The sequence below is a fragment of the Vigna angularis genome, chromosome 7 (assembly GCF_016808095.1).
Source record: "Vigna angularis cultivar LongXiaoDou No.4 chromosome 7, ASM1680809v1, whole genome shotgun sequence".
NCBI classification, from domain to species: Eukaryota; Viridiplantae; Streptophyta; class Magnoliopsida; order Fabales; family Fabaceae; genus Vigna; species Vigna angularis.
Genome location: NC_068976.1, coordinates 31,023,657 through 31,047,339, shown reverse-complemented (window position 1 = coordinate 31,047,339; position 23,683 = coordinate 31,023,657). Strand labels below are relative to the sequence as shown.

Below are 23,683 nucleotides of genomic sequence, written 5' to 3'. Positions count from 1 at the left end.
TTAAAGTGTTTTATGCTTTCTTGTAACAGTACCACAATTGGGAGCTTAAACTTAATTTAGGTAAGTTAAAAAGGTAAGAGACGTTATAATGCGAAGCTTATAAGGGATGGGGTGGCCTTCATCCCTCAACTTCGTTGTTAGATTCACTATTTTTGAAGCTTGTTCTCTAAGAGTAGAGTCATGAGTCAATATTGTTGGTGATTAAGGAGAGTGCAATTGTTTCATATCATTGCACGTGTAAGGTAAAGTTGGTGTAGTGAGAGAAATTTGCTTACAATACCTTGCGACTAATAGAGAATGAATTCTAATAGCTTTGTGTGAAGATTAAATATAAAAATTACACCTAGTTTGAATATATTATTTTACTCATCCTTCCAAATTACTAGTCAAGATTTATCACTAAAAGACTAGTTATGTTTTCAATAGTACCTTAGTATAAATAGAACGGATATGAAGGTAATGTAATCATAACATTTGATTTTATAGAGAGACTATATATTGGTTGGACATATTTAAATTGTTTAAATCTTTAGATGAATGTTTAATGATATGGTGAAGACGTTCATAGTGTAATATGATTAAATGTTACTTATAGAAAATAATTTGCATAGTTTGAGAATAGATTCTAAATGAGTTCTGTTGTATATTTTAGTAGTTAAAGTTGGAATAGAATTCATTCAAGTTGTTATTTTTTGAAACAAAATATTTCATGGTAGACATAATAAACTAAGAAGAAGAGAATATCCTAAACAACCTAGGGTGGATATACAAGCCCAAAATCCTACACTAATCTTTTTTTATCAAAAAAGGAAAGAAGCCATAAGATAAGATGATTCCCTTTTTCATGCTTCTTCTAACTCTTTTATTTTCTTCATGTTTTGCCTTGTTTATGATCACATTAGATTTAGAGAGCAAATGTCTTTTGTCTTCTTTTAAGTACAAGTCATGTTATGTCCCACATTACTTGAACTCATAAGTTAAAAAGAGTATATAAGTTCCTTACATCACAAACTAGAACAAATGATAAGCTAAAGAAGAAGAGAACGTCCTAAACAATTAAGGTTGGAAATACAAGCCCAAAATCCTACATTAATATTTTTTTATCAAAAGAGTAAAGAAGTCATATGATGACATGGTTCCCTTTTGTCATGCTTCTTGTAACTCTTTTGTTTTCTTCATGCTTTACATGATCACATCAGGTTTGGAGAGCAAAATGATGGTTGGGCGAATTACATGTCATTCATTATGAGAGCAAAGTATTGGTTGACGAAAAAAGTATTTTCTAGAATTTGAAAAAGTGTTTTAAATGTTTGTAAGTGCTAAAATTTGTTTTAATATATTGTGTTTAAATATTATTATAATGTAATGGATGATGAATTGCAATTAACATTTAAATGAGTTGAATGTATATGTATGAATGGAAATCTATGATATTATGGTTGTGATATGAGATGTAATGTCTTGTGAACATATTTATTTTGAGGGGGAATACTCTGTTAAAATGTTTAAGTTATATATTGAATTTGAAATTCTGATGGACATAATCTTGACTCTACTTATATTTGACTTATATAGAAAAAGACTATTACACAATAAGAATTGAAGGAAGTTCCTATGACTTAGTCTGTTGCGGGAAAAAGAATTGTGCCAGTAGATTATATGAATTTATATTATGATAGGTTTAATACCTATTTTGGTCCCTCGGTTTGTTAGGTTTGTTCAAAGTGGTCCTACCTTTTTTCAAATGTTCATAGTTATCTCATATTTTATAAAAACGGTTCAAGCTGGTCATTTTTGCTTATGGCATAATGTCCAACTTAGACAACAATGAATGACCTGTACAATTTTTCATTACGTGGCAATTGTGACCTAATTGACATGACAATGTTAATGTAAAAGGAAAAAAGTACACCTAATATTTCAAAATAACTAGGGTTTTCTTCTTCACCCAGGAACCAAGGAGCAACGCGAACACCAACCACCGCTCCACTGCAGTGCAACCGAAGACGTCGTCGGCGCTGTGCGGTGACACTCCCATATCGTTCTTCTTCTTTGCGTGGGATTTTCTCCAAATCCTCAACCTCTTTTTTAGAGTTTTCTCCACATTCACAAAGTCTTCCTAGTTCCTCCCCTTTTTAATGTTGCTGCAAGCATCCTAAAATATTAAACTAGTTAGATAAATCAAGCAAAAAGATACAAAATGATCATGTTATACCCATTTTCCATCAAATACTACAAAAGACCACATAACAGACAATCAATATAACGATAATCTTCTTTGATACCTCAAATGAACATGCATTTGTTTTGTAACTAATGATCTTTTAGTTCTTTTGGTGGATAACCATGGCCCGTTATATATATTAACTGTCTCAAATTCAGTTTATTTCATGCAATATGAGCATAAACATTCAACTGAATTCATGTACTTGAACATCTAGACGAAAAGGCTTTCACTATTTAAGAATAAAGGCTTCAAAGTAATTACTGTACATAAATACCAAAAGAAACCACTAGAAAGAACACCAACAACAATGAAACCAGAAGCTAAAGATGCTCTAATTCAAAATGAAACAAGTTCAAAGTTGTTTGATAGGACCAATTATACAACCTTTATAAATATTCGTCTGAGGGACTCAAGCAGTAAAAGCATGAGGAAAACCTGAACTATTGCTGGCACACTTAAAACTCCCAACATCCACCGCCATGTTCCTGGGACCTGCTTCATTAAGAATACGGGTAGTCATTGAAATAATACCCTTAACTCAGAAACAAGAACATGATATTTTGAGCTAAAAGGTTTTCCCTGTAGCGAACTATGATATTTCTGCATATCGATGGGGATAAAGATGTTTGCAATTTCATATGAATTCTATTAGAAATATACGTTGTGAACAAGAAGAAACACCAACTACATGGGAGAAAAGTGAAAGAGGAGTGATGGAGTTCAAATCACTGATGGAAAAATCTCACATGGAAGAAACTGAATTTTACCCTTTATCATCCTCAAACCAACCCCATTTTTTCAAGCCGTCGACTTTGACATCCCAAAGGGGTTTCGAAATAGCCCTTTTAGCTTGAAGCACCAAAGTGAAACTCAGCTTTCAAAGGGTCAAACCCTAACAACTTCACTTCCTCAATAGTGAGTCTCAGGTTGGAGCATAGAACTAAAGGATGAGAACAGAGCAAGTAGTTAATTCTGGTGTGTTACTCCGAGCAACCTTTTAATGTTGTCACGTCAATTGGTTGATATTGTCATATAATGAAAAATTGGACAAGTATTCACTGTTGGTTAAGTTGGATATTACGTCGTTAGCGTTTTTAACGCCGTAAGCAGAAAAAATCAACTTGAGTTGTTTTTACAAAATATGAAATAATTGTGAACATCTCAAAAGAGATAGGAGCACTTTAAACAAACTTAACAAATCAAGGAACCAAAATAGATATTAAACCTATTATGATATGAGTGCATTGAATTATGTAACTTTATTATAACGACAACTCGGTTAATGTAATATGACAATTGCAAATCTTTAGTCTAATTTAAAACACATGTCTTGTGGAAATAGAGTCAAACATTTGTAATGTATAATATTTATAGCTCATGAGATATAACTTTTGATTGAGAGATAAATGCTTGATTTCTAATAAATAGTTAATAAATGAATTAAGATTATATTAATGAGAATATATGAACGAGATGCATGAAATATATAAAATTATCCTTTCAATGGTTTTGATTGATATATGTATATAAGTTTGTTTTTCAAATTTAAACTTATTTTTTGTGTATATATAAGTTTGTTTTTCAAATTCAAACTTATTTTTGAGTATTTATATATCATTTATCAATTATGATAATTATGTGTTATAGAAACATACATTATTTTAATAGGACTATTTTTAAGATAGAAAGATAAAAATATATTATATGTTTATGTTTTATTTATTTATTTTTTTTAATTTTATATGAAGAGGGAAACTTTATTTTAAAAAAATTTAGAAAAAATGTAATATATATATATATATATATATATCATATATTTTTATATATTTTGGAGATTCATTGTACAAATACATACATAATCCCTGAACATACATAATTCTTATAAGTATTTTAAATGTACCCTTTCAAATTTATTTTATATACAACTTACTTTGTAGGATATCTATTCTAGATGGTGTTGTAAAAAAAAAATGCAGCTGAAAAAAAATTAAACTTCCCGGTTTTTGTTTCCTAAACTCTAGGGGGGAAATCAATTGCTTGGCTGGAAGATCAATATATACTATTAAATTTCTGTAGCTCTTCAAGCAATCGATAATGTAACTACTCCTTAAATAATCCAACCGTCATTTACTAAGTCATTATTTAAACAATGACCAGATAAATCCGTACATTATTTTCTATATTTTTTTTAATTAGATATGTTATATAAGTATACAAAATATAAATCTTTACTAAGATTTTATCTTGAAAACCTAATCAATAATTCATCATAATTAAAAATTAACTAATTTAGTTAGTAGCGGTAACATCCAACAATACAGTATAAACTATATAATAGAATAATCACATTTAATAATAATTCAGATCAGTTTTACACTAAGAGGAGCGTACGGTTCTGGCCGAACCGCCTTACAGAAAGAGTTACAAATTTTGAACTGTACAGCGATACAAAACTAACCGAATGGTTTACAAAATCATATACCGAACGGTCATACATACAAAAGGGGAAGGTGATCGAACGACCACCTCACTACAAAACTACACTACTGACCGAACGTCCTACGGTTCGGTCTTAACCTCAACCTCGACAAGGTTCTCTTCCTCCAGCGTCTCTTCCAGCAGTACGTCTCCTTCTGCTCACATCCACATGGATGATCATTGCAATGACAAGACGGACGTACATAACATGACAAGACAGGAAACACAGGGTAAGCTTATGTAATTTAATTCATGCAATGTAACATACATTTTAAACAATTCAACATACAAGGTAAATTTCAACATACGTATCATACAAAACCTATTTCTAGACTAACTGTCCGGACTGTATGAAATCTATGTAGCTACAGGCGTTCGTGCACCCGGAACAGCCAGCTTAGCATGCCCACAGTCATACTTTACCAATTCCAATATTCATACATGAGTCGTTCCTCCCCGGAACGCTCGTCCATAATCCACAACATTTCCATATCACATTTTCTTCATCTTTCATTAATAAGTATCTCATTTAACCACCTCGTACAAAGATTCATATGAATTCTAAATAACGAACGTTCAACCCGAACTCAGAACGAGACAGAACACGTAGAGCGAGACTGAGAGATCTCAAATTTCGGAATAGATTAAGACCAAGGGATTTAAATCGGGTTGGGAAAGATAACAAGTACAATCATATCTCACCAGAAACGAATGGAACGAAAGTTAATTACAACAACGAGCCAATTAGATGAACTGACTCTTGAGAGCTCCAATCTGAACATCAAAAAGACTATGCCAAGTACGAAGACTCTAGGATGAAACCAATGAATATAGATACTTCAAGACATTCAAAACTAATACTTAGGATGATTCACAGGAAGAAACCGAACGCTTGTGAATACTTAGTTTAATTGAGTTTAGTATCAAGAAATCCAAATGCCAGTCAAAGACTGAACACTATAGTGAGCGAACCCTAGAGGGCTTGAACGAACGCTCGTATGAGAAAGTTGAGCTTAAGGAGATAGAATGAGTGCCTGGTGTAAGACCACACACTTGCGTAGGACGAACACTTGGTATGAGACCAAATGCTACTAAACTTAAAGAGAATAGGCTTGATAATTATACCTAGATACTATTGGGATATTGTTTAAGAATAACTACAATATACAATTACATATATATATATATATATATATATATATATATATATATATAGATACTTAAATTCATAACGGAATACCAAGACACAACTATACTTGGCCGAACGCTCAAACATGATATTTCGAAATGCAGATGCTCGTCCTCAACTAGGATTCTTCCCAAATGAAAGAATCCACTTCTAACCAAGTTTACTAGAAATACCGAACGGTCAATGACCGTTCAGTGATGAACGTACATTATCATAGGGAAATTTCCTACCAGAATCATTTATATTCCAACTCATTTCTTACATATAGTTCATAACTTTATACATTCATATCATAATCACTTTCATATTTCATACCATCCAAACATAGAGATTTCATATATTTCATGCATCATAACATAACTCAATCATTTTTCATATACAATCATCAAGTCAACGAACGTTCATACATCACATAATCATGTAAATTAAATTAATAAGCTTCCCTTACCTCTGAGTGTGAACGAACGTTCCTAGATTCAGAATACAGTTCACCACTACCAGTTCTTCTACCTCAATGCTCGACAATTTTTCCAACTAAATCAAGTAAAACCAAAACACTCTCGGAACCACTCATTTGAAGAATGGTGATCAACACATGAAACCAGAACTCGGTTTGCATGTCTAGGAAAACGAACGATTGGTTGAAGAGAAGGACTTACCAGCTCAGCTTCACAAACCGAACGGTTTAACTGGAAGCTCTTGACGCCGGGAGTGCTTCTACGGTGTCTGAATGGAGATCGGAGAAGAGAAAGGGTGAGTTTTCTTTGAGAGAAGATGAAGGAGATGTAGTGAGAAGGAGGAAAAAATGAGATTTTTCAGAATCTGGGAAGAAGGGTGCATGCAGAGAGTGAGACGGAAATTTCAAAAAATCAGTTTTGCTTCCCTCGTCAAAACGATCGTCCGCTCATCTGCTGACACCTGCCTTCCACTATCTGATTTCCAGATCCTCATTGCTTGACACCTGGCATCCGTTCAGAGGGGTTTTGGGTGCGTTTTTAATGGTTCTGACAGTAGCAATAAGTTACATTTTTTTATCAGCTAGCAATAATTGATTTTAAACTTATATATTTTAAACTACTCTTAATATTAATAATATGTACCTTTTTAAACATTTGTATTAGTTTGTATCCTATGTATCGTATCATTGTTTATACAAAACAACATTAATTTTCCATGTTAATATATGGAAGTTTTTAGTATTTAATGTGTATTGTCTTTGTATGATGGATTTTGGGAGGAAAGAGAAACATTAAAGTCATGTGATGTGGTTTAAGGTCACATGGCTTGCATGATTCTTGAGAGCGTGCTGATTTACGCTACAGGGAGTATAGGGTTGATTGTGTAATCATTGGATTGTGTAAATTAATTTCTTTTACACATGGGGTTTGATTATAAAGAAAATAAAAAATACTTAACTGGATTAAAATGATTTTTTTAAGTAAGCAAGATTTTAAGAAGATTAAAATTATTTAAATTAATAATACTTAAATTATAATAATGCATGTTATAACTTAAAAAAATCGAGTATTAGAACTAATATATATTTTAAAATGAAATCGAGTATTTTAAAATTTTAAAATAATTTATTAATATAAATAAAAATTTTTAAACTCGTCTTATTATTTAAAACATAAATAATCTTTTAAAATTATTCTTTTTCGCTATCTTCGTTCTAGATTATTTTATTCCTTAATCATCTATTTGATGATCAAAAAGTTTCTAGGAGATCACAACTGAGTTATCTCCACATCTATACGATCAATTTCTGTTTTAGAATAAGTAACTTACGACTCTTTTTTTCTCTTTTGTTCTTAATCTAAAATTCGGAGAAGAGATTGTCGTCGCATGTGTAATATTACTTCTTCTACTTGTTTTTGGTTAATCTAAGGTCCTAAGGACTCTTTTCATTTTCAATTCTAGAGTTTCTTGAGTCAGAAGCACAAGTTTAGGTGTTCTTAGAGTTTGGCGACTTCCCTGTAAGGTAAGAGAAGCTAGACCTACTCTTAGATTTATGTTTGTGGTTTAAATTTAGTATCCCTATGAATGATAATGTGATTTAACTGAAATTGTTATGTTTGTACCAATATTCTTGGGGTATAGATGATGAATAATGATTGTGTGATGTTTTAATGTTTGGTATGGTGTGGTCGTAATGCTTATGATGTCATTATTGTATGGTGAAGTTGTATTTTTAGTTTGAAACTAAATTTAAAGTGTTTAGAGTAAAGAAGAGTTAATTTCTTGGGTTTTAAGGTTAAAAATAGGGGTTTTGATGGGTAAGTTTGACAAATAGGTGTTAGAGTGAGATAATATATGGTTTAGTACTGTTATATGGTTATGTGAGACTTGTTAGAAGTGTTCTTTGAGTGGAAACTGATACATAACAAAGAGGTAGTTCATTATGATGGTTTATGAGTGTTTTTAGTGTGAAAGAGAGGTTTTGAGTAGTAGGATTTTGAAACATTGAGTGCAAATTATTTTGGGAAGTTAAAGGTTTGCTATTAGATCTATTATGACTTGTTTAGGCTTTTAAATGAGAAAAATCTAGTGTAGAACTGTTAGGGTCATCTTAGGGTGAGTTCTCATGTGTTTTTAGTCAAATTTTAAGGTTTTACCTAGTGAGAACTTGAAACATAAGGGCTATGAGTAATCTGAAGTGTTAAGGTGTACTAACAAGTGCATTTAGACTTGGTTATGCAGTTGATGGAGTGATACAGTTGTTGGAAAGTGTAGAATTGGGTTTGGGGTAGCTTAGAGGAGTGATTTTGGGTTTGGAGTAGCAATTTGGAGTTATAATAGTGTTTTCAGGTATTTCCCATTATCTAGAAGGTCTTAGGGATCCATTAAAATTGTGGGGAAAGTGTTCAAAGTCATAATAAATGTTTTGGCCATAGTTTCTGGTTTTAATCAATTATGACACTAACATAATAGATTAAAACAGAAACTATAGTCTAATCGATTATGTTAGTAACATAATAGATTAAAACAGACACTTTAGTCTAATAGATTATGTGAGTAACATAATAGATTAAAATGGACAGTTTTTTCCTATTTTGCTTTATGTGAACTCTGGCTTGCCCTAATTGATTAGATTACCAATCTAATTGATTATTTCTTCCAGTAAAGTGATTTTGATCAATCTAAACCAAATTCAGTTGTACACATATGATCTATGTATTTCATTATTCTCTTATTATCCTAAGAAATCTTTTTATCAATTTTCATTATTCAATAGAGAATCAATTTTATTATTAACTACTTTATGATACTTAATGGGATTGTTTATGATTATGTGATTAATGTTTTGAGGTTTCATGTGATATTATGCAATATTGGTGTGAAGTATATGTATATATATGATTATGAGAGGGATATGATGATGATGGATTTGTGGATGATTATGTGAATGGTATTGATGAACGTAATTCCATGAACCTTGTGGAGAGATTACATGGTGGTGTCCTATGTTGTTGTAAGTATGAAATAGGAAGCTCAGTCATAGAGTTCATATTGACATTCTAATGGTCATCCATTCCCAAGTAGAGAGGGGCGAGGCATGTCGTGAGAATAGCAGGAGGTCTTAGTCTAGAGGCTTTACCTTGGCCTAAGGCGAGTGATAACGGAATAACCTTGTGTGGTAGCTTGGGGTGGGCTAGTTCTTTCACCACAACAAGTGACAAGCTGCCATAGTTCGATGATATTCATACTACTCTAGATAGTTAAGTCAAAATATTGTTGTTGAGATTCTTGATAGGGGGAGCACATGTTTAGCTTAACCCACAATCTCAGTGATATCTGAGTTTTTGATGATGACAACACATAATTAATAACACATATGTATTTTGTGTTACATGTTCTATGTTTACATGTTATATACTTTTCTTTAATATTTGTTAAAGCATATATGTGAACATGTTTGTGTTGTTCATTGCATATCACTGTATTAAATATGTGATTTTATATGTGTATGCATGACATATGTTTTTGAAAAAGGAAAATCACAGGCACTATGGTTGAACTTTAAATGTGTGGCAAAACAACAGTTTTAAGTCGATTACATTATGGGGTGAATCGATTACAACTCGTGTGTTTGCACAATCTTTTTTGAAGTGTGCTGTGAGATTTTCCAAAGAGAAAAGTTTCAAAACCTTGCAAAAAGATTTCACTTAATCGAATGCATGCTCTTTGTATTCGAATAAGTTAGTTGATGTTTTGAAAATATGCTAAATGCTTGTAACAACTAACATAACGATCATATTTTAAATATGTTGACCAAACATTAAATGATAGTCGATTGCATTAATTGTACATTCAATTATTTATTTGATTGCTGCTAAATCTGTTATAACTGATTGTTATATTCGATTACGTTAGTAGCTCAATTGATTAAAATGTGTCTGATATGTGTTATACTGTAAATTGACGCAGATTTGAATTATGTAAGAACTTTTGGGATTCTAACAATTCCATATCCTTTATAGAAAGTTATGATCTTACAGAAAGAGAGGAAAAACTCCAAGAAACAAGATTGACTATGGTGATCAACAACTTGTGATTTCTTGAAGAGCAAGAATGTTGTGTTTCAAAGACTGATCAATCTGCACATTAGGGTGTTACTGCGTGATCAGATTCTGCAATATCTTGAAGATTGGTTTGAGTTCCCTGTTGTGACTACAGGAAGAAGAACGTGTGTGTTCTTGACTTTGAGGGTGCCTCAAAGGGGTTAGTTGGAAGAATAGGGGATTCTTGTTGCTGGTCTTATTGTGTATTGCCTATATTTTCATTAGAGGGTTAGAGAGGTGTTTTACATTTTTGACGTGAGGTCTTCTGTAGAAACCTTGTTGTAAAAACTTTGATCATTATAGTGCATTTGCTTCCCGTGGTTGAAAGGACACTGGATGTAGGCAGGTTGGTCGAATCATTATAAAAACGCAGTGTTTGAATTTTCTGATCCCTACTCTCTTTTATTCAATCGATTACTTTATGTACTTATTCGATTAAGTTTACGCTGCATTGAAAATATTTTACCTTGCGGTTCAAGAAAAGTATAAAGACATCATTTTTTGTGGAAAAGATTTTAAAAGCTTTTGTTTTTTACACTGCACCAATTCACCCCCCTCTATGTGTGAGAAATTGAGTCATTCTATTTTAACAATTGTCATAAAGTGTTTGGTTGGTTTGGTGTGTGTCTAATATGTTTAACATGTTTGGATGTATTAGGAATTATTTGTATTGTTAGCTTACCCTTACTTTTGTGGTTGTCTATCTCTATGTTGTTTTCTCTTTTGCAATGATTACCTTAACCGATGTGAGCTTAGGAAGAAAACATCTTTTCAGTTGATTCAGTGTTTGGTTGAGAGATGGAAGCAACAAGATAGATAGATTTTGTTCTTCAAGAGTATAATCTCCTACTCTAGTAGCCTCAAGTTCCTTGTAAGTTACCATATATGTACGTTTTATTTTAGTAGTTTTATACCATTAAAATGAGATGTTACAATGCATAATTAAATTAAATTAAATTTGAGAAGGTTTTAAGTAAGATATTTGTAGTGCAATTTAATTTAGTTGTTTAAAAATAAATTTAAATCAAATCTAACACTAATATGGATTTCAATTTGAACATAGCAAATCTAATCCAAATTAATCTTACTTTTGTTTCTTTGAATTGATTTTGTAATTTTGTTTTATATTTTGAAAACATAGCAAAATCAATTCCCTCCATGCGAAATCGATTCCCTCAATTGAGAATTGGTTTCCCTTCCTTAAGAAGCAATTACAATGTTTCAAGAACCCTAGGCAGAAGAAGCCATGCAAACTCCATGAATACAAAGAACAACTCCATCAACTGCATGTGAGGTAAGTTGAAATTAAAAAAAAAGGTTTAAACCCTCGGATGATCCTCTTATTTATATGGAAATCTCAAGTGGGTCCTCATATTTGCAACTGTCTCAATTGGGTCATAATATTTGTAAAATTAAGCTAATTGGTCCAAATATTTGTAAAATTGAGCCAATTAAGTCATGTCCGTTAAATCTTCACAGACAGCGTTAATAGCGGATGACGTGTTGCACGCTGATGTCAAAGTATTTGATTACGTAGAATTTTTATTTAATTTAAGACATTATGACATGGCAAAAGGGTTTTACTTATCTTCAAATTATAGGGTCCATCATCACCGCCACCCGCCGACGGTCACCATTTTCACCATCTCTTCAACCACAGTTTGCAATCAATCCTTGCATCATCCAAACACAACAACAGACCATCCAATATCATATCCCTAACCTGTAGAGAAGCTTACATGAACAATCCCAAAAATCCCCAATCGAAACTGAGAGCCTTGATACGCCGGAGGACGAAAACCCTCGTCGTCGTAGAGACATTAACGTTGAGACGCAAACCATTTCACCTTCTAACACAATCAATTTTTCTTCACAGACCCAGAGAAAAAAACTACCTGAAGAAGTTGATGAATTAATTAATCTTAAATACCACTTCTTTCTCTCTCCAACCTCAATCCCTTCCCCTGCGCCACTTTTTCTTCAAAGCCTTTATCTCTGCCTCAACCCCCTTTCTTTTCTATTGTTTCCTTTATTCCGCTATTTTATGGTAAGTTTTTTTGTTTTTTTTTGGTTTTGCTCTTGTGGGTTTTCGGATTTCAGTTTCCTTTATGTTCAATCTGATCAATTTGATCCACTTCTTTCATCTTCTACCTTGCTCTGTTTTATTATTTTTTTTCCTTTTTCATTATTTTTCTTCTTCGGGGTTCCTGAATCAGATTAAATGTATTTTTTTTTGTCATTCAATATGTGGATCGATTATTCACCCTCTTCGTGTTTTTCAGTTTGTGTAACAGACAGAGTAAACATGAAACATGAGATGGTTACTGGTGTAGGTTTGAAGGAGCTATAAGTATGAAATCGGAGTGCTAAAATGGATTTTTTGTAATACTTAAGCATGTTTGTTGAAGGCAAGTTATATGTGGAAACGTTTTGTTTTGAGGGGTTTGTTTTATCTGTAAGTTAAATGGTGTTACTGTGGACGACCCGGTTTATGCCGGGTTCATCGTTGGATTTTCGTTATTCCTAACGATTATAGTTTGCTGATGCCACTTTTGAAGAGCACAATATCACATATTTTTAAGTGACTGGTAGTCCTAACGACGTTGCTGACGAGAGGGGAAATTTTTTGAATATTTGGTGTTTTGTTCTGGGCACGTTTGTCATGGCCCCGACGGCGGCGTTTTTTTAGTTTGAGAGGGAGAAAGGGTGTGTGTCTGGGGAGTGAGGGTTTGAGGGTAGGAATGGGAAAGAAGCAGCTTGAACGGAGGAGCCGAAGAGGTGAAAGGTGATAAGTGGTTTGAGGGAAGAAGAAGTACCGTCGTCACGTGGATTTGATTAATTTAATGCACAATGCCATGCCATCAAAACAAAAAATACAGCTCAGCTCAATTTAACGCCGTTTGGAACAACTTAACGGTTATGATAAAATTGGCTCAATTTTACAAATATTTGGACCCAATTGAGATATTTTGCAAATATATAGACCGAGTTGAGACAGTTGCAAATATGAGGACCCACTTGAGATTCTCATATAAATAAGAGGATCATCCGAGGGTTTAAACCTAAAAAAAAGTGATGGACATATTTGTAAAAGGTCATGTCTTTCCCTCCTCATTTCTTCATTCATGCGCGAATGAGATTCTTCCTCAAATTTAGCATCCCAAATTAACAATAAATAAATTCACTCGTTCATCCATCTTTAAAAACAATATATTCCTTCAAAATGTTAAATGTAAAGAGAGATTTATGCTTAGTATTGTTATAAAGGTTCATATACTAATTAAGATTACATTCAATTCTTGATCAACTCAATCATGTTTTACTACGCAAACTATCACTTCAAAAATAACAATCAAGCATTGTTTGGATCTTAATCACTCTTAGCTAAACAACTTTCGAATATTTTTTGGAACAATATGTCTAAGATTGAGAGTATCTTTTGGAACAATAATCATTCCTAAAACACTAGATTATAAGGAATGTGATTAACATATCATATATTTGGTAGTTAAAAGATATGTAACGTCCTTAAATGAGTAAAAGATGGGGTTACTTTTTTAGGTTACTTATAAGATAATGGTTGTTGCGGTGGCTTATGGAGGGTTTGGCAAGAAGAATATGAGAATCTATTAAGAATAAAAAAGAAAATATAAAAAGTGAAATAAAAACTTTTAACATTGTCAATCACATATTTGAAAACTGAATAGATAATTCAATATTGGTTAAGATTATGTCGTTAACGTTTTAAATGCCGTCAGCAAAAATGACTAAATCGAACAATTTTATACAAAAAAAAAAATAGAACTACTCTGAACAACTAAAAAATAAGAAGACTATTTTAAACAAAACTAGCAAATAACACCAAAATAGGTATTCAACATTGTTTTTTATCATTTTACTAACAAAATTCTTTTTTTTAAGAAATAATTATTTTAGTAAAAGTGTCAAAGTGAATCAATCAAACAGATTCATTAAGCATAAAGAATTAATGAATTAATAGATTAACACGCCTTAAAAATATTGTGTTCTTTTAATTTATTTTATATATTTATTATATTCCAATCAAACTAAATTAATTTAAACTCTTATTTATAACATTATTTTACAACAAGACAATCAAAATATTCATTGATTTTACCAAATATTATTATAAAGATAATATTAAAAATTATAGTGTCAATTTATATAACTTCAAATATATTAAATATTATATAGTATTTAAAAATATTAAATTCTGAATCTAATTAAACGTAATAAGTAATTATAATAAAAAAATTGTAAAAAATAATAAAAAGAGTTGTTGGTGTTGGATCGCGAATCAACTCATTTTCAATCTCATGTCTAACATGCGAATTAAGTAAATTGAACCTAATTTGTCCTACATTTAAAAAAATATTTTTTCTAATCCAATTTAGCTAAAATTTGTTGTGAACCGACTTAGTTTACATGTTAAAACTCAATTTAATATCTCTATTTCTTTTTTTTTTCGGAATTAAAAAAATATTTTCATCCTCAAATAAAATGTACAAGCTAAGCAAAACAATTAACAAGTCTAAATAACTATTTCATCCATTTATTATTATTTTTATTACAAAAAAAAAAATCACACGGCACAGTTTAAAACATTAATTTAATCAAAGGGTTTATAGTGTTCCAAAACTAGATCCTGCTTACTTTCAAAGTAACTGAATCCATTGGAGAAACTTTTCCTAGTTAGTCAATAGAATAACGGGTTGTTGAAATAACTATTTTGGATCTAGCATTATAGTTGTTTAAAAAACTTTTAAATTGTTTCTAAGAACCACTTAAAAATGAAAAATAATATTTTATTTAATTCATGGCTAATTTAAAATTTAAAAAAGTATAAAACTATGAATTAGTTGAATTTTGTTTAGAAGTTTATCTACTAGAATGTAGTAAAATAAAATAATAAAAAAATATTTTTTTAACAATTTTTTTAATAATTTTTTTACAATAATTGCTAACTCATAATTGATGAGTTTCAAATATACAAATCAGTTTTAAATATATAAATCAATAAAATAGTAACGATTTATTTTAAAAAAGTTGTTAAAAAAAATTATTAATATATCATAATCTATAAATAAAAGATGAATAATAAAAGAGTAACGGGGATAGTGAGTTTATATATTTTGGTTTAGAAAGTTTCCACAATGCACTGAAAATATATAATGCTCCCATGTGAAGGGTCTGTGAAAATGGTGGGAAAGGTGAGAAATGAAAACTGACAGTTCAATATTTATTACCACACTAATTTGAAATAGTATTATTCCATTGAGCCCCACTCTATAATCCTGTCTCTCTCTATGCAAGTTGTTCAGAAAACGTTAAACTCCAAAATGTAACATTGAAGAAAGAAGTAAGTTGAGTAGCTAGAAAACAATAGATGGACCAAAATTTGAAGTCAGTCTTGGTGCAAGTGAGGATCAGTCTGATAATAAACAACGTCTCCAGTGTCACTCACAAAGTGGTCTTCTCTCATGCTCTGCACCAAATACTTTATTAGATGAAATGGAATTGGTGCAGATCTCTCTGGCTCACGGTAATACTCTCCAAGAACTCCTTTTGCTGCCTTTGTCTGCACTCATTTCAAAACACACATCTCACAACTCTTATAATAAACATTCAACACACTTCAAATACTCATAACTCATTTACTACTTCTGCCCTCAATGTGAAAGCAAGTTCAAATAATAATACTCACTTTCTCATTATAAAAATGCAAGTGGGTGCAAAGAAATGCTTTTAAAACAAGGGAAAGGTTACATGGAAAAGAGTGTGTAACAGGAGATAAAACAAAAGTAGCAATTGAATAGTGTTTATGGTTTTTGGGGTGAATAAAAAGTGTACCGCTTGAACAAGGTTATAGTGAGGGATTTGAGGGAAGAGATGATGGATAACGTGAGTTCCAATGTCATGGTGAAGGTTGTTGATCCAGCCATAGTCACGATCCACAGTTGTAAGACCTCCTCTTAAATAACTCCATTCCTGTCCAATTCAGAACACCACACACTGTGTTATTGCTGCCTCAAAAACCAACAAGTTACCACTTACCTCACCTAATTTCTGGTACGGCTAAACTAAACATCTATTACTAGTTTCAATAATATAAGAAGTGAAAGGATGCAACAGGATGAACTGAATTTGTTACCTGGCCGCGGTACCAAGGTAGTTTCTTGGGGTGACCATGGTGATGCAAGTATGTTACAAAGTCCAGCCACATAACAAATATCTGCTATGCTCAAATAATTGTATAGTTAATGGAGAAGAAGTAGTAAACTATTTCAAATTTTCAATTGCAGAGTTAAAAAAAGAAGAGGAAAAAAGAAGTAACAGTGTAGGAGTGGTGATTTACCCAATATGGAATGCCATAGACCTTGAGCAACAGAAGTGGACTAATGATGAAGGATAGATAGATAAGCAGAGAAAACATGATAAGCCAACACAGTGTTGAAATTGCTATTCCTTTTCTCTCATTGGGTGGGAACAGATTGCTGTAGGGATTGAAGTGAGACCCTTCCTTTCCGGGGCTTCTTCCAAACTGAAATGTGTTTCCATCACAAACAAAACTCATTACTTACTTTGAACTGTGTATTTAGAATAATAACAATGTATTGTTGTCTCGGTTCCTGGTAAAAAAAGGACTCACCAAATAAATTGGATAGGCAAACAATGGAAATGGCACAGTGAATCTAGCAAGTCTTGTCATGTAGTCTAGATTCTTGTAAATCTTCTCTGTTAACTAAGACAATGACAGATAAAGAAAACCATGTTCAAGAACAGCCTCGTGAAGTATAATAAAGGTACCCTTTTTATTGGGACTACAAAATATATGTAACAATTGAATCACTACAGAGGCAATTAATAACATACTGGCACCCATGACTCGTCCTTCTCAATGTGTCCATGGTTTTGATGGTGAGTTCTATGACTAACTCTCCTGCAAAATCCATGGGAACAAAATCAATTTGGTTGTCAAAAGTGTTCGGTTACACAGCTCAGATGTGATTTTTCAGGTTCACTCAGAAGTTGATAGCAGTAAAACCTTCAAATCCCAGATGTAAGTTTTACTCAAATGGATTTTCAAAACATGCTATAAAATCTAAAAGAACTTCCAATCGAAGGACAAATGAAAAAGAAAAAGAGATGCCAGGAACCAACCATCCATGATATGGAACAAGAATTGAGGAATGCAAGATGTGTCCGACGAGGTTGTTCAGAAAAGAGCTGTTTGAAAAGCTTCCATGGCCACTGTTCAATGCAGAAAGAAAAACTTTACCATACAGAAAACAGAAACATCCTAAACAATGCGCGAGACTGAAAACAAAAGCAAGACATTACCAATCATGTCCAAGCACAAATATCGCCCAGAACATTGTTCCCTGAATAGGCCAATAGAGAAGCCAGATAAACCAGTTGTCGAAGCGAATTGCTGCCGCCGCCAATGCAGCAATAACCAACACATCCCTGAGAACATAACTGAGAGATCTCCAAGGGTTCTTGACCCAGCAATGTTCTGGTATGGCTGCTCTTATCTCAGCAATCTTGAACGGTGGAGGAGCACTAGGGTCAAAATCTTTGGGGTGCCCATTTGCAGCATAGGCTAAAGGCTCTGTGTCTTTAACCATTGCTGCTAGGTTCAGTGGTTCTGGGATTCAGGGATGTGTGGTGGGTGAGTGGGGTAGTGGCTTTATGCTCTGTAGTCCAAAAAAACCAACAAGCATAAATCTTTGAAAAATTTACTTATGGGGTAGTTCATTTCTATAACCGCAGGTTGTAACAGTAATAATAATAATAATAATAATATAATAACACTCAAACATTCTACTTTTACTTCGTTTGCTTTTCCACTATTTACGTTGCTTTGCCTATAACAACTCACAAACCAAGGCGGATAGTTCTAGAAAAACACAGATCATACATTGTGTCATTGTTTGTGTTTCCCATATGCAAATATTTATTTTGGATCAAACTTATTTATTCTACACAATTAATCCCACTCTTTGAATTTATTACCAGGAATGGAAGGTTCAATGAACATTATTAATGTGTGTTTCACGTAATTAATGCTCCATTTGAATGTCACATGCACATAATAAAAAATTCATTAAATGTGAATGTTCACTACCAGTCAAACATTATATATATGATATCACTTTTTTTTATTATTATTTTCAATTTGACTCATTCAACCTATTTGGATCTTATTATTTCACATAAGATTTGAGATTTGTCTTAAATTAATTTCTAACTATCAATTTACCATTTAAGGACAATTTTAATACTTTATGCAACTTTACAAATATAATGTGTTCAGCAACATGTAAAATTTTAAAAAAAATCATAAATAGTTTTGAAATCATCGTGGTACTTTTTTCATTTGTAATTGTTTTTTTTTTTGGGTATTATAGTAATACTAAGGAGTTTATTTGGCCGAATGAGAGAAAAATTAAATTAAATTGTTTTCAAGTAAAATTAACTCATATAAAAGTAAAAATTAAAACTTTAAAAATATGTATGATATTTCTTTATAATTTAGTTTATGAAAAACTAGTTCTATGAGAAATATAGAAATTTTAAAAATGACATTTTTTTTATATTCAACTAACAATACAAGGAAATCTAGTTTAATTTGTTGAAAAATAATATATATAGATATAGTTATCTGTATTTAATTGTCACCAACATATTTCAATTAATGTTTGTTCGTAAAAGTTAAATAAATGATTGTAAATTCATTTATATAGTTTAACTCCTATTAGCAAACATCAATTGAAATCTTCAATGTTATCACCCTTCACTGGTTGTTTTGGGCTTCATTATTTCTAAGTTATTGTTATGGTATATAAATTAAATTAAAAATAATAGTTGGTCTTCTTTTTCAAAGATTTTTGTTAGATGACAATTAATTACAAACAATTATATATATATATATATATACATATATATATATATACTATAATTGACGTTTTGTACAATTAAAAAATATTTTTTATGAATTAAAATACATTAATTGTTAATTATTTTATACCCTTAGTTTATTGTGAAATTTATTTACAAAACAGAACTCATTTTTCATACCTAAAAATGACAATGTGTAGTGTTTGAATAAGAGATCACAGAACATATCTTTGTACCCACATTAAAAGAAACATATATCTTAGATGTTCATATTTGCAATAGTCATCCACTTATGTATGAAGTAAATTAAAAACAAAAACAAAAAAACAATTCAATGTTTGCATCAAACAATATATTCAACTTTCTAATCATTTTCGTATAAGTAGTGTGACAACATTTCCATATTCTGATCTGTTTATAAACGAAATTATTCCATCTCTTCAACCAAACAAGAAAAATCCTGATATGATGAATCATGTTCATAATCACTGATAGGAAATTTGATGTATGAAGCAGCCGATTAATAATAGAAAAAGTCCACAACAGATCGGAACAAAGTGAAAAATAGGATGATAAGAAAATAACTTACAAAAGGGGTTCACCAATCTTGGAACATATCAAAAGAGAGCCTTTAACAGAAGATAGGTTTCAGTTCCACCCAACACCAGCCTCGTTAGAACATACAGAAATTCACTGGTGAAATAGAAAAGAAACCTATTGTGAGAAAGAACAATGTGATTCGCGATGAGTAAAGACACAAACCTAATTCACAATGAGTAAAGAAACAAACCACTACTTAAAAAGTGTTTGTTTCTAATTTCTGAATTGGACAAATGGTATGAAAGTTTACTAAATTTGGAGCATCATTTTTGGATCCAAACACAAAAAGAATCGGTATTTGTTCATATAAATAAGGATCAAAATATTTACAAGTATTCACAAGAAAGTTGAATACTTTTAAAATAAATTCCAATATTTTTGAAGAATTAACTAAATATATAATATGTATCGGTTGTTTGTTGACTATAATTTATATGCATATAAAATGTATTTATATATTTAAAAACTATTTATTTATTTAAAGCAAAAACAAAGATATATCTTATCTAATGTTATTTGGTAAAGTCATCTCCACATATTTGTGTGAAGCCCAAAGGAGATAAGGGCATTTGGGAACCGTGGCAAACAAAGAACACGATGGAGAAGAACCTTATTATTCTACATAGTAAACCATGGCCTTCTCTGTTAATACCTTCTCACAGTGCCACCCACTTAGAGTGGCAGGGCTCCACAAGGGTCCTTGCAAGCTCCAACAGTGTCTCCACGATCAATTTGTCACACCCAAAATTCATAGATACCCAGTTGAATCAACTATGTGTCAATGGTCAGCTGTGTGAGGCTGTGGCAATTCTTGACTCCTTGGCCCAACAAGGGTCCAAGGTGAGACCCATGACCTTCATTAACTTGCTTCAGGCTTGTATTGACAGAGACTGCATTTGGGTGGGTAGGGAGTTGCATGCCAGGGTTGGGTTGGTGAGAAAGCTGGACCCTTTTGTGGAGACCAAGTTGGTCAGCATGTATGCTAAATGTGGGCTCTTGGAGGAAGCACGGAAAGTATTTGATGAAATGCGTGAAAGGAATTTGTTCACTTGGTCTGCTATGATTGGTGCTTGCTCCAGAGACCTTAAGTGGGGGGAAGTTGTGGAGCTTTTTTATGATATGATGCGAAATGGGGTTTTGCCTGATGATTTTTTGCTACCAAAGATTTTGAAAGCTTGCGGAAAGTGCAGGGATTTTGAAGCTGGGAGGTTGATCCATTCTATGGTGATCCGTAGAGGAAGGTGCTCTTCTTTGCGCGTGATCAATTCAATTCTGGCTGTGTATGCTAAGTGTGGGGAGATGAGTTATGCAGAGAAGCTTTTTAGGAGAATGGATGAGAGGAGCTATGTTTCCTGGAATGTGATAATAACTGGATATTGTCAGAAGGGTGAGATCGAACAAGCTCGGAAGTATTTTGATGCAATGCAGGAGGAAGGAATTGAACCAGGATTGGTAACTTGGAACATTTTGATCGCCAGTTATAGTCAGTTGGGGCATTGTGAGATTGCAATTGATTTAATGAGGAAGATGGAGAGTTTTAGGATTACTCCAGATGTATATACTTGGACTTCTTTGATTTCTGGGTTTACTCAAAAGGGAAGGATAAATGATGCTTTAGATTTGTTGAGGGAGATGTTTATAGTGGGGGTTGAGCCCAACAGTATTACAATTGCTAGTGCAGTGTCGGCATGTGCGTCAGTAAAATCACTAAGTATGGGATCAGAACTCCATTCTATAGCTGTTAAGACAGGTTTGGTTGATGATATGCTAATTGGTAATTCACTGATTGATATGTATGCCAAAGGTGGCAATCTGGAAGCTGCTCAACGCATTTTTTATGTGATGTTAAAGAGAGATGTATATTCTTGGAACTCCATTATTGGAGGGTATTGCCAAGCTGGTTTCTGTGGCAAAGCTCACGAGTTATTTCTGAAAATGCAGGAGTCTGATTCACCACCTAACGTTGTGACATGGAATGTAATGATCACAGGATTTATGCAGAATGGTGCCGAGGACGAGGCATTGGATCTTTTTCAAAGAATTGAGAAAGATGGGAATATTAAACCAAATGTAGCATCATGGAATTCTTTAATTTCTGGTTTCTTGCAGAGTGGACAAAAGGAAAAGGCATTGCAGATATTTCGGCGGATGCAGTTCTCCAATATGGCTCCCAACTTAGTTACAGTGCTTACCATCCTTCCTGCCTGTGCAAACCTAGTGGCTGCTAAGAAAGTGAAAGAAATTCATTGTTGTGCAATACGTAGAAATTTAGTGTCGGAACTTTATGTATCAAATACATTCATTGATAATTATGCTAAGTCAGGAAATATAATGTACTCCAGAAAAGTATTTGATGGATTATCCCCAAAAGATATCATCAGTTGGAACTCTCTGCTTTCAGGTTATGTTTTACACGGCTGTTCAGAGTCTGCACTTGATCTTTTTGATCAGATGAAGAAGGATGATAGACTCCATCCAAATAGAGTTACTCTTGCAAGTATTATCTCAGCTTATAGTCATGCTGGAATGGTGGATGAGGGAAAACATGCTTTCTCCAACATGAGTGAAGACTTTAAGATCAGACTTGATCTGGAACATTATTCCGCTATGGTCTATTTGCTTGGTCGTTCGGGTAAGCTTGCCGAAGCATTGAAGTTTATTCTGAACATGCCCGTTGAACCAAATTTTTCTGTATGGACCGCCTTTCTAACTGCCTGCAGAATTCATAAGAATTTCGGAATGGCAATCATTGCAGGAGAACGTCTGCTTGAGTTGGATCCTGAAAATATTATAACTCAGCATTTACTTTCACAGGCATATACTTTATGTGGGAAGTCTAGGGAAGCTCCAAAAATGACAAAGCTGGAGAAAGAAAAGTTTCTAGTTGGGCAAAGCTGGATTGAAATGAATAACATGGTCCATACTTTTGTTGTTGGTGATCAGTCAAAACCATATTTGGACAAGCTACATGCTTGGCTAAAACGGGTAGGTGTAGATGTCAAGGCACATATTTCTGACCATGGGCTTTGCATTGAGGAAGAGGAGAAGGAAGATATTGGTAGTGTACATAGTGAAAAGCTTGCGATTGCGTTTGCATTAATAGGTTCTCATCACGCACCTCAAATTTTACGGATAGTAAAGAATTTGAGAATGTGTAAGGACTGCCATGACACAGCTAAATACATATCTTTGGCATATGGATGTGAAATATATTTAAGCGATTCAAATTGTTTACACCATTTTAAAGATGGTCATTGTTCTTGTAACGATTATTGGTAGAACAAATAGACCTGAAAGAGAATTAATGGATTTAGAAATATGTAATCTGTCATGCTGTTTTAATTATTCTTGATGTACATGGATCTTTTAATGATATCTACATGAACAAAATAAAGGGACAACATCAATTGACACCACGTGTCAATTTAGGCCGAGATTATTATTTGTACTTGTATTCTTTCAATTCAAATGCAAATTGCAACCCGATTATAAGGGGCTCCCACAGATTAGGTAGCTGATACTAGAGCAGTTTTATTTTAGAGGGTGGTGGATCATGAGTAAATAGACATAAGTGAAGATGATACTTCAGTTTCTTCAAGAAAAAATGTAAGATAAAAAAAATAGACTTGGAATTTGAGGAGAAATGGAAAATAATGTAGTTGATATCTCTGTCATACCACTTTTCAATGCAGGGAATGATCTAAA

At 32.6% G+C, this 23,683-nt stretch overlaps 2 protein-coding genes and 1 long non-coding RNA gene across 3 annotated transcripts; 1 reads left to right on the top strand and 2 right to left on the bottom strand.

The window, feature by feature from the left end:
- Window positions 1-1,766: 1,766 nt before the first annotated feature.
- Window positions 1,767-3,167, bottom strand: LOC108337926 (uncharacterized). Its single transcript, XR_001832968.2, has 3 exons — window positions 2,995-3,167; window positions 2,612-2,719; window positions 1,767-2,155 (listed from the first exon to the last, which is right to left on the bottom strand). It is a non-coding gene; the product is annotated as an uncharacterized LOC108337926 (long non-coding RNA).
- Window positions 3,168-15,688: 12,521 nt separating this feature from the next.
- On the bottom strand, window positions 15,689-20,092 carry LOC108337050 (omega-3 fatty acid desaturase, endoplasmic reticulum). Its single transcript, XM_017573487.2, has 9 exons — window positions 19,968-20,092; window positions 17,819-18,174; window positions 17,639-17,728; window positions 17,351-17,417; window positions 17,127-17,219; window positions 16,833-17,018; window positions 16,629-16,709; window positions 16,328-16,465; window positions 15,689-16,055 (listed from the first exon to the last, which is right to left on the bottom strand). Exons 2-9 carry the CDS (start codon window positions 18,103-18,105, stop codon window positions 15,882-15,884), a joined length of 1,116 nt encoding a protein of 371 aa, XP_017428976.1. The 5' UTR covers window positions 18,106-18,174; window positions 19,968-20,092; the 3' UTR covers window positions 15,689-15,881.
- A 429-nt stretch (window positions 20,093-20,521) lies between these two features.
- On the top strand, window positions 20,522-23,478 carry LOC108337246 (pentatricopeptide repeat-containing protein At1g19720). The gene has a single exon (XM_017573729.2). The coding sequence runs from the start codon at window positions 20,576-20,578 to the stop codon at window positions 23,255-23,257; it is 2,682 nt and encodes an 893-aa protein (XP_017429218.1). The 5' UTR covers window positions 20,522-20,575; the 3' UTR covers window positions 23,258-23,478.
- Window positions 23,479-23,683: the final 205 nt, after the last annotated feature.

Excerpts from the sequence above, each read along its gene's own strand:
- LOC108337050 (XM_017573487.2), bottom strand. The coding sequence starts at position 18,105 with ATGGTTAAAGACACAGAGCCTTTAGCCTATGCTGCAAATGGGCACCCC. Across the intron at positions 16,466-16,628 it reads TACCTTGGTACCGCGGCCAG|GAATGGAGTTATTTAAGAGG; the intron begins GTAACAAATTCA and ends TGAATTGGACAG. Across the intron at positions 16,056-16,327 it reads ACTATAACCTTGTTCAAGCG|ACAAAGGCAGCAAAAGGAGT; the intron begins GTACACTTTTTA and ends AAATGAGTGCAG.
- LOC108337246 (XM_017573729.2), top strand. The coding sequence starts at position 20,576 with ATGGAGAAGAACCTTATTATTCTACATAGTAAACCATGGCCTTCTCTG.